Source organism: Callionymus lyra, chromosome 9, assembly GCF_982586985.1.
Source record: "Callionymus lyra chromosome 9, fCalLyr1.hap1.1, whole genome shotgun sequence".
Taxonomy (NCBI): domain Eukaryota; kingdom Metazoa; phylum Chordata; class Actinopteri; order Syngnathiformes; family Callionymidae; genus Callionymus; species Callionymus lyra.
In genome coordinates, this window is record NC_141826.1 from 14,179,733 (window position 1) to 14,195,097 (window position 15,365).

The window sequence follows — 15,365 nt, forward strand, 5'->3', positions numbered from 1 at the left end:
AGCTGGTTTGTTGAACTTTATCTCCTTTATGTTGAAGGCTCTTAATCCCAATCAAATATTCCAGAAGGAGGAAGAATTTGACCTCCAGTAATCTTCTATTCACGTCCTCTCACACCAGTATTTATGACGTTATCTTGCATATCAGGATTCTCTTTTCCATTTTTTCCTCTTGTTGTAAATTGGTGCCGCAAAGACCAGAACGTCCTCATTAACCTGCTGGCTTATAAAAAAACACAGTGATATACATTCAGAATAATCTGGATTGAGTTGCTCAGTGTGCTCTTTGAAAGTTTTACCTCTTGGTCTTCATGATCTTTGGTCTGCATTTGTTGAAAAGCAGCTACAAAATAATAATAAAAACAAATATAAGTCACACATTCATATGAACCTCAAAACCAATATTCTGTAGATGTCAAACATTTTAAACTTGTCCTGAAGAAGTTCAATGTTTTGCGTTTGTTTCAAAATCAAAATCATAAGTCATTTGATTTTAAATCATGTTTCTTTCAAACCAAGTTTCTCGTACCTTCAGACGACCTACTTCAACGCTTACAGTTGAAAGCAGGAAATGGGCTGTCACTTATGTGCATTGACGTGTTTGTGTGGTTGTGGGAGGAAATAGAAGTAGCTCGGGACTTTGCAAAATGGAAGATATGAAGTAACAAGAGCGAGCAGAAAACATCAACTAGTGTGAACTAAAAAGTTCAGCATGTATTCGACTTGAATTAAAACACATTATTACATGTTAAAACTTTGTTAGTCTGATTGAAATGTGGTTGAAAAATGAATAAACGTGGAGAAACTTAAAGTAAGTAAGTAAGTAAGTAAGTAAGTAATATTTATTTATATAGCGCTTTTCTAGACCAGGGTCACAAAGTGCTTAAACAAACAAAACAATATTAAAAAAAGTATATACACTTTAAAGAACAAGATAATACTGAGAACAACACAGGAGTTCCAGAAAATCAAGGAAAAGCCTGAACAAATAGAAACGTCTTAAGATGTTTCTTGAAGGAGTCAGTAGATCCATCAAGCGCAAAGAGAGAGGAAGATTGTTCCAAAGTTTAGGAGCAACAGCCTGAAAAGATTTCTCTCCTCTGGTCCTGAGTCGTGTGCGTGGAACCACAAGTAGATTCTGATCCACAGACCTCAGTGCCCGAGCTGGGGTGTAAGGCTGGATCAGATCAGTTATCAGTTTTATCAAACATTAAATGAAAATCAATCAGCCAGTGAGAGATAAATACTTACCACATCGTCACGGTAAATCCACTAACATCTACACTTTGACGTGAAACGTCTTCATCTGTTGCCTTCAAAGAGAAACAAAAAAGGGGTGGGAACAAGAACATGTACCTGTGATTTGATAGGTTGATCTCAAAACGCCCCTTTTAATATTGAAACATCCTCCTCATCTTCTTGTTAGCTTTTGCACACAATAAATAAAACGTTGTTTCAGTTCACCTCCACTCAGATCAGACTTCAACAACTTTACTGGATGGAACAACAACACATTTCATTTTATGACCTTTTCTAGTGATTATTTTAAGTGTCAAAACACTGTTAAACTGAGTTTGAGACCCTTTATCTGAATTGTCATAAGTTTAAATAAACTTTTGGAAAACTGTGGAGATTCATAAAGACAGTAGATGCATTTGATGACACAGTTTATAAAGTTCATGAAGATAAGTCACTCTCGTAACACACTCCACAGAACGAACACACAATTTAGTCACAAAATCAAGTAAACTGTTTATATTGTTGATTACCTTTTTCTAATTACTTTAAAACTTTAAATCCCCCTTAAAGGTTACACTTTGATTAGATTTTTATCTAATTATAAACTAAAGTTTTTTTTATTTTTATGTTAAAACAGTTTCAGATCCAGCAGAAGAACTTGTTGTTCACAGTTGAATGGAAAGTTTTTGTTGTTGTGGTCGTCAAACGCTCTTCCTGTCTATTGCTGCACAAGGTTTAGAAAAGGGGACTTTTTTTCATCTCTGTGTGTGAAGTAACGACATGAGAGCTGAACAAACATATAGATCCTCTGCAGACCTCATCCTGCACGAAGGTGTGACTTAAACTTCAGCGTCATGAACATGCTCTGTGGAGTCAATTCCATTTTTAAAGATATTAAAACACTCAACATGTCCCTTTTTCATGTTTTATGATATTTAATTACATTTTATTTGCCCATTTGCCCAAAAAGCTTGCTTAAATGTTTTGTGTAAACATGTGTAAAAGACATGTTTTCTTACACTAGGAGTCATAAGACAGGTAGCACATCAAGCCTCAGAGAGAAGAAGACAGGAAGTCAGGGGCCATCGCTTGACAGGTTTTAATGTTGCACACTTTCATCATATTTCTGTCTTTATGTGTCACTTAAATGTAACTTGAATGGAAAAATATATATATCTAGTGAGTATAAACAACATGGAGTATGTAAAGTATTGCACATAAATTTGAGTTTAATAGAAAACACCTTAAAACTGTCGCTATTCCATATCTTTGTAAATCATTTTTTTCTTCTGTATTTATTTGAAAAGATTAAATTATACTTTTTTTTTTTAATCAATTAAATCATCATTTACTTCTTGTTTTTAAGTAAATCATTTACCGTAATATACTTAAAAAATAAGCATCATAATTAAATATGTATCATTTTTTTTTATTACATTTTATTGATTGCCTAAATTATTTTTTTTATATCTTTGTTGGATTATTTATCTTTCTCTGTGTCTTCAGGTTAATGGCCAACATGTATAATCTATTAATTTGTTTGTTCATTCAAAATGTAATGTGCTACTCTTGGGTCACAGATGACAGAGGAGCGGTTCTGATCCATGTAGAAACGTAGTTTGGCCTCTTTTATCCGGAATCTTGTCATGTAATTTAATCTTATTATAAAGTTCAGAAATACTAGAAAAACACCAAAGAAAGAGGAAAATAGACATTCTTCACAAGCAGGATCAACATCTTTTGTCACATCCATCTTCATTCTCATAGTGAGTCAAAAAATGTTGTGTTCAGAAGCCCAATAAATAAGAGACACTTCTAAGACTTCCTCCAAAAATCAAGTTAAAAGTTCAAATATAAATATACAAACAATAATTGAATACATCAGAGGAAGATTATTTGTTCGTGCTGCACCAAACTCACATGAAGCAGAAGATATTTAAGAAAAAACAATAACTCTGAGAGCCATTTAATTCATTCTTCAAGCTTGTAAAAAGAGGAGTCACATACTTTCACAAACATGCTTTGAAATCTCTACACAGAAGTTTCCATTGAGTTCTTCTGGGGTAAAAAAAATGCAGATTATTTTGATTGGTCGAACTGAGAAGAAACAAACGACGACCGACCAATGATTCTTTTGTTCCCACCCACTTGTGTTGCAACATAAACGCTTTGTTTGTAGGTTTTGTATCTCAAACTTGGCTGGACTTGTGGTGAAGATGTTTTACATTTATTTTCTCTTCGTCTTTGTCTCGACTGGAGGTAAGAATTATCAGCATTATGAACTTTTAGTTCATTAAAACCCTTGATTTACTTGTACTAACAATCATTTGTCCTGTTTTTTATATACTACTTACTCGTTGTTTTCATCTGTTATTTTTTAGTTTTTGTTTGAAATAATTTTGATTCTGGATGAGTTAGTTTTGTGTTTCTCTAAATTCATCAGAAACATTCGTAATAAACCGATCAAATTGTTTTGGTTATTTGGTACAATTTCAACCAAAAATAGATTTTTATTTTATTTTAACATTATAGCAATACTCAGCTTTTTATTGAGAAATTGAGTAAAATTGGTGTTGAATAAAAATAAATTGTGAATTAAAACGTTCACAATTTTACATTTACACTGAAAAATGACATGTTTAATCTGTTTCAGGATGTGATCAAAACTTCTCAACAATCACCGTACTTGTTGGACAGGATGTGACTTTCAAATGCAGCATTGAAACGAGCTATGGAAACACGCAGTTGACCAGATTAACTTCTGACAACCTGCTGGAAGTTTTAGTCGCTGTGGATCACTCTGGAAGTCGAATAATTAACAATTCTCCTAGATTGACTGCAAAACGTGACTCAGATCATTTTGATCTGAATCTTAGCAGAGCAGAGTCTGGAGACACTGGATTTTACTTCTGCAGTGAAGTTTTGTTCTTAAAGACGACATTTACAAATACAATGTTTCTGCATGTGAAAGGTAAAAGTATCTTCTCCGCCACTTTTTATACAGTTTAAAATCACATATTTACATTTATAATATTTAACTTCTGTGTTAAATTTATTTTCTTTCTCCATTTTAATATATCATAACTAACTATTTGGACTTCTTCACAGACAGAGATGCTGATGTTACTGATGTGGTTCAGACTGATCTGCTGCATTCAGGAACCTCCGGTAATCTTCAATGTTCACTCCTCACAAAGAAGAAAAACTCATGTTCTGGAAAAGAATCGGTTTACTGGTTCAAATCTGGAGCTGACAATTCACCAAGTTTTCTTTTGGCTCGTGACATTGGAGGTGATGAATGTGAAGAAAACTCTACGATTCAGTCGAGGAAATGTTTCTACAACTTGTCCAGAGACGTGAGCTCCTCTCACCATGAGACCCTCTACTGTGCCGTGGTCTCATGTGGACACATTTTCGTTGGAAATGGATCCAACATCAAAGACAGTCAAGGTATTTTAACCAAATATTTTAAATTATTGAATTCACTTGTAAATGTATTTTCCAACAGGAAATAATAGCAGTGACTTCAGAAGTAAACTGGAGATTGTGTTTGGTGCTGGTCTCTCCATTTGTCTGCTCATTATTCTTCTAATGACCTACATCATCTGGAAACTAAAGCAAGATTTAAACAGTAAGAATATATATATATTTTTATCCACAAATTAAAAATGATACAAAATAAGTAACATGTGATCCATTATTTACTTACAAAGTAGTTTTTGGATTTAAAAAAGATGATTGATGGTTCGAATTTCTTTTCTTGTCTTGGTTTCTTCTGATGTTTTCTGTGTAAAGATGTAAAAAGAAGACCAACTGTTAGATCTTTCTTTTTTTAAACGTAGATCAGTGTATTAGGTGCACCTTCAACGTTCTTGCTTCCGAATGATGCAATAGTTTGACTTTCTATTGTCTGTTATTTTTTTCTCTTCATGAGAACTCTGAAGTTCCAAAAGTCTGTTTCCTGCCACAAACTTTCTTTTTGTTCTTCTTTCACCTCGACTTCCTCACTTTAGATGATGATTACACACAAAGACAAAATAGAAAAGTAGGGTTTGACTTTTTTTTCCGGTGTTTTTTAATCATCAGGGATGAGTTTTTTCTTCATCACATGCCCGTTCAACTTATTTTTACATATCCTATAATTCCTTGATTTATATTAGAACTGCAAATTGGTTATTTCTGTTATTTTTTTTCACAATAAAACATATAAGTATTGATTTGTCTATGACTGAATCTTAACTTATTTTTACTGGCATGAATGTATATATAAATCACCACTAACTTAGATAAACTGGATGGTCAGTCACAATCATTGGAGGAGAAACTGAGATCACTTGCCTATATACCCCAAAATAAAGGTGCAACTTAAACCAGGAGACAATATAGAAGAAGTGTCAAGGAGAAAGATGATCAAAGGAGAGAGAGATGAACCACAGGATCCAGGAACATCAGGTTCTGGCGACCTATTCAGGCTTCACTTAGTTGTTTTTTAGGAGGATCTGCTACAGTTAATCTCATCAGTGCTGTCAAGAGAAGAATAGAAACTCAAACTAGAGACAGGAAGTACCAGTGAAAGTTCAGAGAAGTGTTGACACTATTTTGGTTGAAGGTTCAATGAAACACATTCATCTGCTTAATATTTTCATTCCTCTTTAGAATCTTCATGTCTTCAACCAACATCCACCACTGATGACGGGGACCAGCAGGTAGAAACCAGACATCACTGAACTTCTCTATTTATCCATCAGTCTTAATATGTTTTTCATTTTCCAGCAGGACAATTCTGAATCATTGGTTTACACTGTTCCGAGTTACACCAAGAGGATAAGCGGAAGAAAGGAAAAACGTGTGGATCTACAGGAAAACGTGATCTATTCTGGGGTTAATCTGAAGGAATAGATTTGTCATCATGATGCTCCTGCTGGACCTTAGATGAGCCTGGATGTGGAAACACCAGAGAGGTCCTTCCCAAGAGAACAAGAGGCCAAAAGAGGAGTCTGACCTGCTCAGATCTTTAAGGATTGATACGTCACAACCGCAACCTCTACTCTGGAGCTAAATCCATCAATAGAAAGAACTATGTGGATGGACTAAGAGGAGGATCAGGAACATTGGAAGCCTCATGGAAAACTCCTTTAACTGGAGCAGAATTAAGGTCAAAAACTTGTTGAGGAGAACAAATGATCAGTCAGATCTACTCTTGGACAAAAACATAAGAAGTTAGACATTATTGAATATCCATCAAAGATCCTACATGAAACAATCTTCAGCCAGAAGCCACAACACCAGAGCAACGCTAAGGAGCGACAATGCATTTATTGCTATGGATGGACTTTCTTGGAATTTAAAACACATGATTTCAGAATCATACATACATGGTGTCCTTATTTTATTTGACTTTAATGGAAAGTTATATCTAATATAGATCATTTATATTGTTATTATATTGTTTTTCATTCTTCATGTGAATATGTTCAATTTCATTAAAACCATTAAAAGTTTCCCTGAAAAAAAGGAGGAAAAAAACCCTCCACAATTAAGAAAATGCATCAGAGTTTTGTTTTTTGCAAATAAAAAAACAATAAAACAAATTATATTTCAATTTTTCCCAGAGTTTTTTATTTTATTTTTAAACATGTTCCCCCTTCTTTTCGAGATTCAAAAATGTCTGTTGCAATTAATTTTCGCTTGAATCACTGGTTCTTGATTCTCATTTAGTGATTATCATCTCTGATAACATGAAGCTTCATGGAATGAAATTGATAAAGTGAGGATTTTTTCATCAACATTCAAATGTTGTATATAATTAATTTACTTTTAAATTCAGAATTCCATGAAATCATGAAATACAATCAAGTCTTTTCTAGAGATGAAAAATATATTTTCAACTCTTTCTAGGTTAAAAAAAAAAGGATTCAGGTCAACCAATAAAGTGACACAGAACGTCTCGGTACCTCCCATATCCTCTTGGGTTTCGGCTCATATGCGTCTCCCTGACAGTGAGAACCTCGACTTTGACTGTGACGATGCTTTTTATTTACTCTCTTGTTCTTCCTTTCACAATTGTTGGTAAGCGTTTGATCGTATTTTTCTCTCAATTGTTTATTTTTTCTTAATCTTAAAAACATTTTTAGTTTTATTTGTAAACCTGTTTATGTCTTTTTTACATTTGACTCCTTCCATGGTGGAAATAGGAAATATTATTTGTGTTGAGGAAAAAGTGATTCTTTAATCGAAAAATCCAAACTTTTTTATCCTCGTCCAGGATGTGATCAGATCTTCTCTTTAAGCATCGTACTTGCTGGACATGATGTGACTTTCAAATGCAACATTGAGAGGAGATACAGGGACTTACAGTGGACCAGATTAATTTATGCCGTAAGCTTTTAGTCTCTATGGATTCCTATGGAAAATCATCTTCAACCAAGTCTCTTCGATTTACTGCAAAACGAGACTCAGATCATTTTGATCTGCATCTCAGCAGAGCAGAGTCTGGAGACACTGGATTTTACTTGTGCAATGAAGTTTTCAACTCCGAGATTACATGAAATGTTTCTACAAATTGTCCAGAGAAGCGAGCTCCTCTCACCATGAGACCCTCTACTGCGTCATAGTTTCATGTGGAAACATTTTATTTGGAAATGCATCCAACAACAAAGACACTCAAGGTATTAGAACAACATGGTATTTATTCACTGTATTAACCTTTAATTTTTCAACAGGAAATAATAACTGTGATTTCAGAAGTAAACTGGTGATTGTATTTGGTGCTGGTCTCACCATTTGTCTGGTCATTATTATTCTACTGATTTACCTCCTTACAAGAAATTATGAATCTGTTGGTGAGTAAAAATGTGAAGATAAAGTATCAGCATTGAATAATTTATAATAAGGATTTTTCAATCTGCTTTTTTACCTAGATACATTTTTTTCACTGAAGAACAACACGTGCAGCAGGTAAATATTTAAGATGTAAAAGTAAAACATTTTCCATCTTTTTCTTGAAATTTTCTCTATCATTCATGCAGGGAAGTGTAGATTTGTCTGTGCACTCTGTGGCCATTTTTACTCTGATAAAGGCTGGAGAGGGAGAATACAGAGCAGATGTGAAGAGAAGACATGTTCAAAAGTTATGTGAGGATTGTGAATTATTTTCATCTTTTGAGTGACTTTTGGTGAAGATAAACATGGAATCAAAAATAAATCAAAAAGTTTGTGACTCACAGAAGTTGTGTGATGATAACTGGTGTTGCTATCTTGACGATCAGTCGAAATCAGTAAAAAACATGACGCAAGTTTTCCAACCAGCTTTTGAATTAAAACCTCTCAGAGAGATCTGATTTGATTCTGAAAAACATAATTGTGTTTCTACTGTATGAAAGGAAATAATAAATTCAAATTGCAAGTGTGAAACTCTTATTGTCGTCTGTTGAACAGTTGTTTTGTTCTAATCTAGCAGCTAACGGTTTCCAACCAGCAGCAACTGGTGAACAACATCACCATCAGGTAGATATTCAGGGATAGTTATCCAACTAAATGTCTCTTTAAATGATATGTTATCCTAAACCAGCAAGTCAAAGAAAAAATAAATATTTTGGTTATGCTGCACAGAGCTACATCGACAGGATTTATTTCCGAGAGTCTCTTTCTATAACGGAGGGAGGCAGCAAAGCACAAGATCCTCTGAGAAGCTTTAACAAAAAGCGCTGATGAAAAGTAGCCAGGAAAATCATTTAATTAAAAACTATTTAAAAACAACTTCAGGGAATTTGAGGTGGACTCTAGAAGCATCCTCACGCACACTTGTGACGCACACACAAATTCACCTTCACATGCACAGACATATTTTATAGATGATGAATGTTAACTATACATGTCGATACTGGTGAATATTATACTTTGTAATGAGATGTTAGGAACAGTATATTTTCTTTTCACAGTAATATTTTTTTTCTTCTGCACCTCGGACAGCTCCTTGTACGCACCAAGAAGTCACTTAAAATTGACTTTCAAAGACCTGGGATGTTTGGTTAACCACCTCCAGGGAGGAAACATGTCACATGAGAGAGACAAGTAGGTGAAGCAACATGAAGCACAATCGACAACAGCTCCTAAAAAAGGAGCAGCCACAGCAAAAAGAAAAAAATGTGGGCGTGTGAACGACCGACATCACTGATCTTTTCAAACAAATCTGTGTGGTCGTCAACAGGAAGTAAAAGCAGCTCAAATGTAGCAAACAAAAACTAATTCAACACAGAAACATGATTGTTTATGTATCTGTGTGTGTTGGTGCGTGTTAGTGACTTTGTGTTGTAGGTGTGATCCCGTGTGAGTGTTTGTGTTAGATTTTTACATTCAATTTTAATTGTTTATTGTCAGGCTCTCTATATTTAAAGCTTATAGCTTAAAATATAGAGAGCCTGACTTTAGTTTGACTGAGAACATGTTGAGTTCATATTTACATCAACAATAAATTAAAGACATTTATTTTACCATTACATTAATTTTGAAAAAAAAAATCCTAGGCTTTTTTTACCATCTTAATTTACTTGCCAGTCACAAATACAAAACAAAAACTAGAAATAAATGTTTGAGTTTTAATGATGGAAGCAGTGGTCAAGGAGACATTTATTGGCAATTTGACACAAATAGTAACCATACAAATACTCCATTATGTTATTATTAGTATTACTTTTTGTCCTCAGGTCTTGGACTTGACAAAAGGGTGGCATCTGAACCTCCTCAGTGTTGAAAAAGTTTTGTCTTTATGAACCGTTTTCAACCAGTGACAGTTTTTGATCTTTTCAACCAAGCAGGACTTTTGATTTCACTTTAAACATCAATGGTGTAATTGTCATGTGACATCACAGGAACAATCTAGTGGATGATTCAGTTGGCAAGCAAAGTGATGATAGAATGTCGTTTTAAAAACCATCTGTTTTTGTCGACTGATCGAGTTGATGCAACCATGAAGCAGTAATCTTCTATTGACGTCCTCTCACACCAGTATTTATGACGTTATCTTGCATATCAGGATTCTCTTTTCCATTTTTTCCTCTTGTTGTAAATTGGTGCCGCAAAGACCAGAACGTCCTCATTAACCTGCTGGATTATAAGAAAACACAGGGATATACATTCAGAATAATCTGGATTGAGTTGCTCAGTGTGTTCTTTGAAAGTTTTACCTCTTGGTCTTCATGATCTTTGGTCTGCATTTGTTGAAAAGCAGCTACAAAATAATAATAAAAACAAATATAAGTCACACATTCATATGAACCTCAAAACCAATATTCTGTAGATGTCAATCATTTAATACTTATCCTGAAGAAGTTCAATGTTTTGCGTTTGTTTCAAAATCAAAATCAAAACTCATTTGATTTTAAATCATGTTTCTTTTAAACCAAGTTTCTCGTACCTTCAGACGACCTACTTCAACCCTGACAGTTGAAAGCAGGAAATGGGCTGTCACTTATGTGCATTGACGTGTTTGTGTGGTTGTGGGAGGAAATAGAAGTAGCTCAGGACTTTGCAAAATAGAAGATATGAAGTAACAAGAGCGAGCAGAAAGCATCTACTAGTGTGAACTAAAAAGTTCAGCACGTATTCAACTTGAATTAAAACATATTATTATATGTTAAATCTTTGTTAGTCTGATTCCAATGTAGTTGAAAAAAAGAATAAACGTGGAGAAACTTTATCAAACATTAAATGAAAATCAATCAGCCAGTGAGAGATAAATACTTACCACATCGTCACGGTAAATCCACTAACATCGACACTTTGACGTGAAACGTCTTCATCTGTTGCCTTCAAAGAGAAACCAAAAAGGGGTGGGAACAAGAACATGTACCTGTGATTTGATAGGTTGATCTCAACACGCCCCTTTTAATATTGAAACATCCTCATCATCTTCTTCTTAGCTTTTGCACACAATAAATAAACGTTTTTGACAGTTCACCTCCACTCAGATCATATTTCAACAACTTTACTGGATGGAACAACAACACATTTTATTTAATGACCTTTTGTAGTGATTATTTTAAGTGTCAAAACACTGTTAAACTGAGTTTGAGACCCTTTATCTGAATTGTCATAAGTTTAAATAAACATTTGGAAAACTGTGGAGATTCATAAAGACAGTAGATGCATTTGATGACACAGTTTATAAAGTTCATGAAGATAAGTCACTCTCGTAACACACTCCACAGAACGAACACACAATTTAGTCACAAAATCTAGTAAACTGTTTATATTGTTGATTACCTTTTTCTAATTACTTTAAAACTTTAAATCCACCTTAAAGGTTACACTTTGATTTGATTTTTATCTAATTATAAACTAAAGTTTTTTTTATTTTTATGTTAAAACAGTTTCAGATCCAGCAGAAGAACTTGTTGTTCACAGTTGAATGGAAAGTTTTTGTTGTTGTGGTCGTCAGACGCTCTTCCTGTCTATTGCTGCACAAGGTTTAGAAAAGGGGACTTTTTTTCATCTCTGGGTGTGAAGTAACGACATGAGAGCTGCACAAACATATAGATCCTCTGAAGACCTCATCCTGCACGAAGGTGTGACTTAAAGTTCAGCGTCATGAACATGCTCTGTGGAGTCAATTCCATTTTTAAAGATATTAAAACACTCAACATGTCCCTTTTTCATGTTTTATGATATTTAATTACGTTTTATTTGCCCATTTGCCAAAAAAGCTTGCTTAAATGTTTTGTGTAAACATGTGTAAAAGACATGTTTTCTTACACTAGGAGTCATAAGACAGGAAGCACATCAAGCCTCAGAGAGAAGAAGACAGGAAGTCAGGGGCCATTTCTTGACAGGTTTTAATGTTGCACACTTTCATCATATTTCTGTCTTTATGTGTCACTGAAAAGTAACTTGAATCGAAAAATAGATATATCTAGTGAGTATAAACAACATGGAGTATGTAAAGTATTGCACATAAATTTGAGTTTAATAGAAAACACCTTAAAACTGTCGCTATTCCATATCTTTGTAAATCATTTTTTTCTTCTGTATTTATGTGAAAAGATTAAATTTTATTTTTTATTTTAAATCAATTAAATCATCATTTAATTCTTGTTTTTAAGTAAATCATTTACCTTAATATACCTAAAAAATAAGCATCATAATTAAATATGTATCATTTTTTTTTATTACATTTTATTGATTGCCTAAATTATTTTTTTTATATCTTTGTTGGATTATTTATCTTTCTCTGTGTCTTCAGGTTAATGGCCAACATGTATAATCTATTAATTTGCTTGTTCATTCAAAATGTATTGTGCTACTCTTGGGTCACAGATGACAGAGGAGCGGTTCTGATAGAAAACGTAGTTTGGCCTCTTTTATCCACAATCTTGTCATGTAATTTAATCTTATTATAAAGTTCAAAAATACTAGAAAAACACAAAAGAAAGAGGAAAATAGACATTCTTCACAAGCAGGATCAACATCTTTTGTCACATCCATCTTCATTCTCATAGTGAGTCAAAAAATGTTGTGTTAAGAAGCCCAATAAATAAGAGACGCTTCTAAGACTTCCTCCAAAAATCAAGTTCAAAGTTCAAATATAAATATATAAACCATAATTGAATACATCAGAACAAGATTATTCGTACGTGCTGCACCAAACTCACATGAAGCAGAAGATATTTAAGAAAAAACAATAACTCTGAGAGCCATTTAATTCATTCTTCAAGCTTGTAAAAACAGGAGTAACATGCTTTCACAAACATGCTTTGAAATCTCTACACAGAAGTTTCCATTGAGTTCTTCTGGGGTAAAAAAAATGCAGATTATTTTCATTGGTCGAACTGAGAAGAAAAGAGTGACAACCGACCAATGATTCTTTTGTTCCCACCCACTTGTGTCGCAACATAAACGCTTTGTTTGTAGGTTTTGTATCTCAAACTTGGCTGGACTTGTGGTGAAGATGTTTTACGTTTATTTTATCTTCGTCTTTGTCTCGACTGGAGGTAAGAATTATCAGCATTATGAACTTTTAGCTCATTAAAAAAACACTTGATTTACTTGTAATAACAATAATTTGTGCTGTTTTTTATATATCACTTCCTCATCGTTTTCATCTGTTCTTTTTTTGTTTTTGTTTGAAATCATTTTGATTCTGGATGAGTTAGTTTTATGTTTCTATAAATTCATCAGAAACATTCGTAACAAACCGATCAAATTTTTTTGGTTATTTGGTACAATTTCAACCAAAAATAGATTTTTATTTTATCTTATCATTATAGCAATACTCAGCTTTTTATTAAGAAATTGAGAAAAATTGGTGTGGAATAAAAATAAATTGTGAATTAAAATGTTCACAATTTTACATTTACACAAAAAAATTACATGTTTAATCCGTTTCAGGATGTGATCGAAACTTTTCTTCAAGCACCGTACTTGTTGGACAGGATGTGACTTTCAAATGCAACATTGTGAGCAGATTCGGGAACTTACAGTGGATCAAATTAACTTCTGACAACCTGCTGGAAGTTTTGGTCTCTGTGGATCCCTCTGGAAGTCGAATAATAAACAAGTCTCCCCGATTGACTGCAAAACGTGACTCAGATCATTTTGATCTGAATCTTAGCAGAGCAGAGACTGGAGACACTGGATTTTACTTCTGCAGTGAAGTTTTGTTCTTAAAGACAACATTTACAAATACAATGTTTCTGCATGTGAAAGGTAAAAGTATCTTCTCCGCCACTATTGATACCGTTTAAAATCACATATTTACATTTATAATATTTAACTTCCGTGTTAAATTAGTTTTCTTTCTCCATTTTAATCAAGCATAACTAAATATTCAGACTTCTTCACAGACAGAGATGCTGATGTAACTGATGTGGTTCAGACTGATCTGCTGCATTCAGGAACCTCCGGTAATCTTCAATGTTCACTCCTCACAAAGAAGAAAAACTCATGTTCTGGAAAAGAATCGGTTTACTGGTTCAAATCTGGAGCAGACAAATCACCAAGTTTTCTCTTGGCTCGTGACATTGGAGGTGATGAATGTGAAGAAAACTCTACGATTCAGTCGAGGAAATGTTTCTACAACTTGTCCAGAGAAGTGAGCTCTTCTCACCATGAGACCCTCTACTGCGCCGTGGTCTCATGTGGACACATTTTTTTTGGAAATGGATCCAACATCAAAGACAGTCAAGGTATTTATTCAAATATTTTACATTATTGAATTCACTTGTAAATTTATTTTCCAACAGGAAATAATAGCAGTGACTTCAGAAGTAAACTGGAGATTGTGTTTGGTGCTGGTCTCGCCATTTGTCTGCTCATTATTGTTCTAATGACCTACATCATCTGGAAACTAAAGCAAGATTTAAACAGTAAGAATATATATATTTTTATCCACAAATTAAAAATGATACAAAATAAGTAACATCTGATCCATTATTTACTTAGACTTTACAAAGCAGTTTTTGGATTTAAAAAAGTTAATTGATGGTTCGAATTTTCTTTTAGTTTGACTTTCTATTGTCGGTTATTTCTTTCTCTTCATGAGAACTCTGAAGTTCCAAAAGTCTGTTTCCTGCCACAAACTTTATTTTTGTTCTTCTTTCATCTCGACTTCCTCACTTTAGGTGATGATTACACACGAAGACAAAATAGAAAAGTAGGGTTTGACTTTTTTTTTTCGGTGAAAATACATTGTTTTTTAATCATCAGTGATGAGTATTTTCTTCATCACATGCCTGTTCAACCTATTTTTACATATCCTATAATTCCTTGATTTATATTATAACTCCTTAAGTTGACATTTGTTTTGCAAATTGGTTATTTCTGGGGTTTTCTTTCACAATAAAACATATAAGTATTGATTTGTCTATGACTGAATCTTAACTTATTTTTACTGGCATGAATGTATATATAAATCACCACTAACTTAGATGAACTGGATGGTCAGTCACAATCATTGGAGGAGAAACTGAGATCACTTGCCTATATACCCCGAAATAAAGGTGCAACTTAAACCAAGAGACAATATAGAATAAGTGTCAAGGAGAAAGATGATCAAAGGAGAGAGAGATGAACCACAGGATCCAGTAACATCAGGTTCTGGCGGTTTTTAGGAGGATCATCTACAGTTAATCTCA

The 15,365-nt window shown here is 33.8% G+C and overlaps 1 protein-coding gene across 1 annotated transcript; it reads left to right on the forward strand.

Annotated features, from left to right (window-relative positions):
- Positions 1–3,452: 3,452 nt before the first annotated feature.
- Positions 3,453–5,056, forward strand: LOC148071925 (uncharacterized). The gene is made up of 5 exons (XM_087798621.1): positions 3,453–3,495; positions 3,890–4,207; positions 4,345–4,686; positions 4,745–4,853; positions 5,032–5,056. Exons 1-5 carry the CDS (start codon positions 3,453–3,455, stop codon positions 5,054–5,056), a joined length of 837 nt encoding a protein of 278 aa, XP_087654747.1.
- The last annotated feature ends 10,309 nt before the right edge of the window (positions 5,057–15,365 follow it).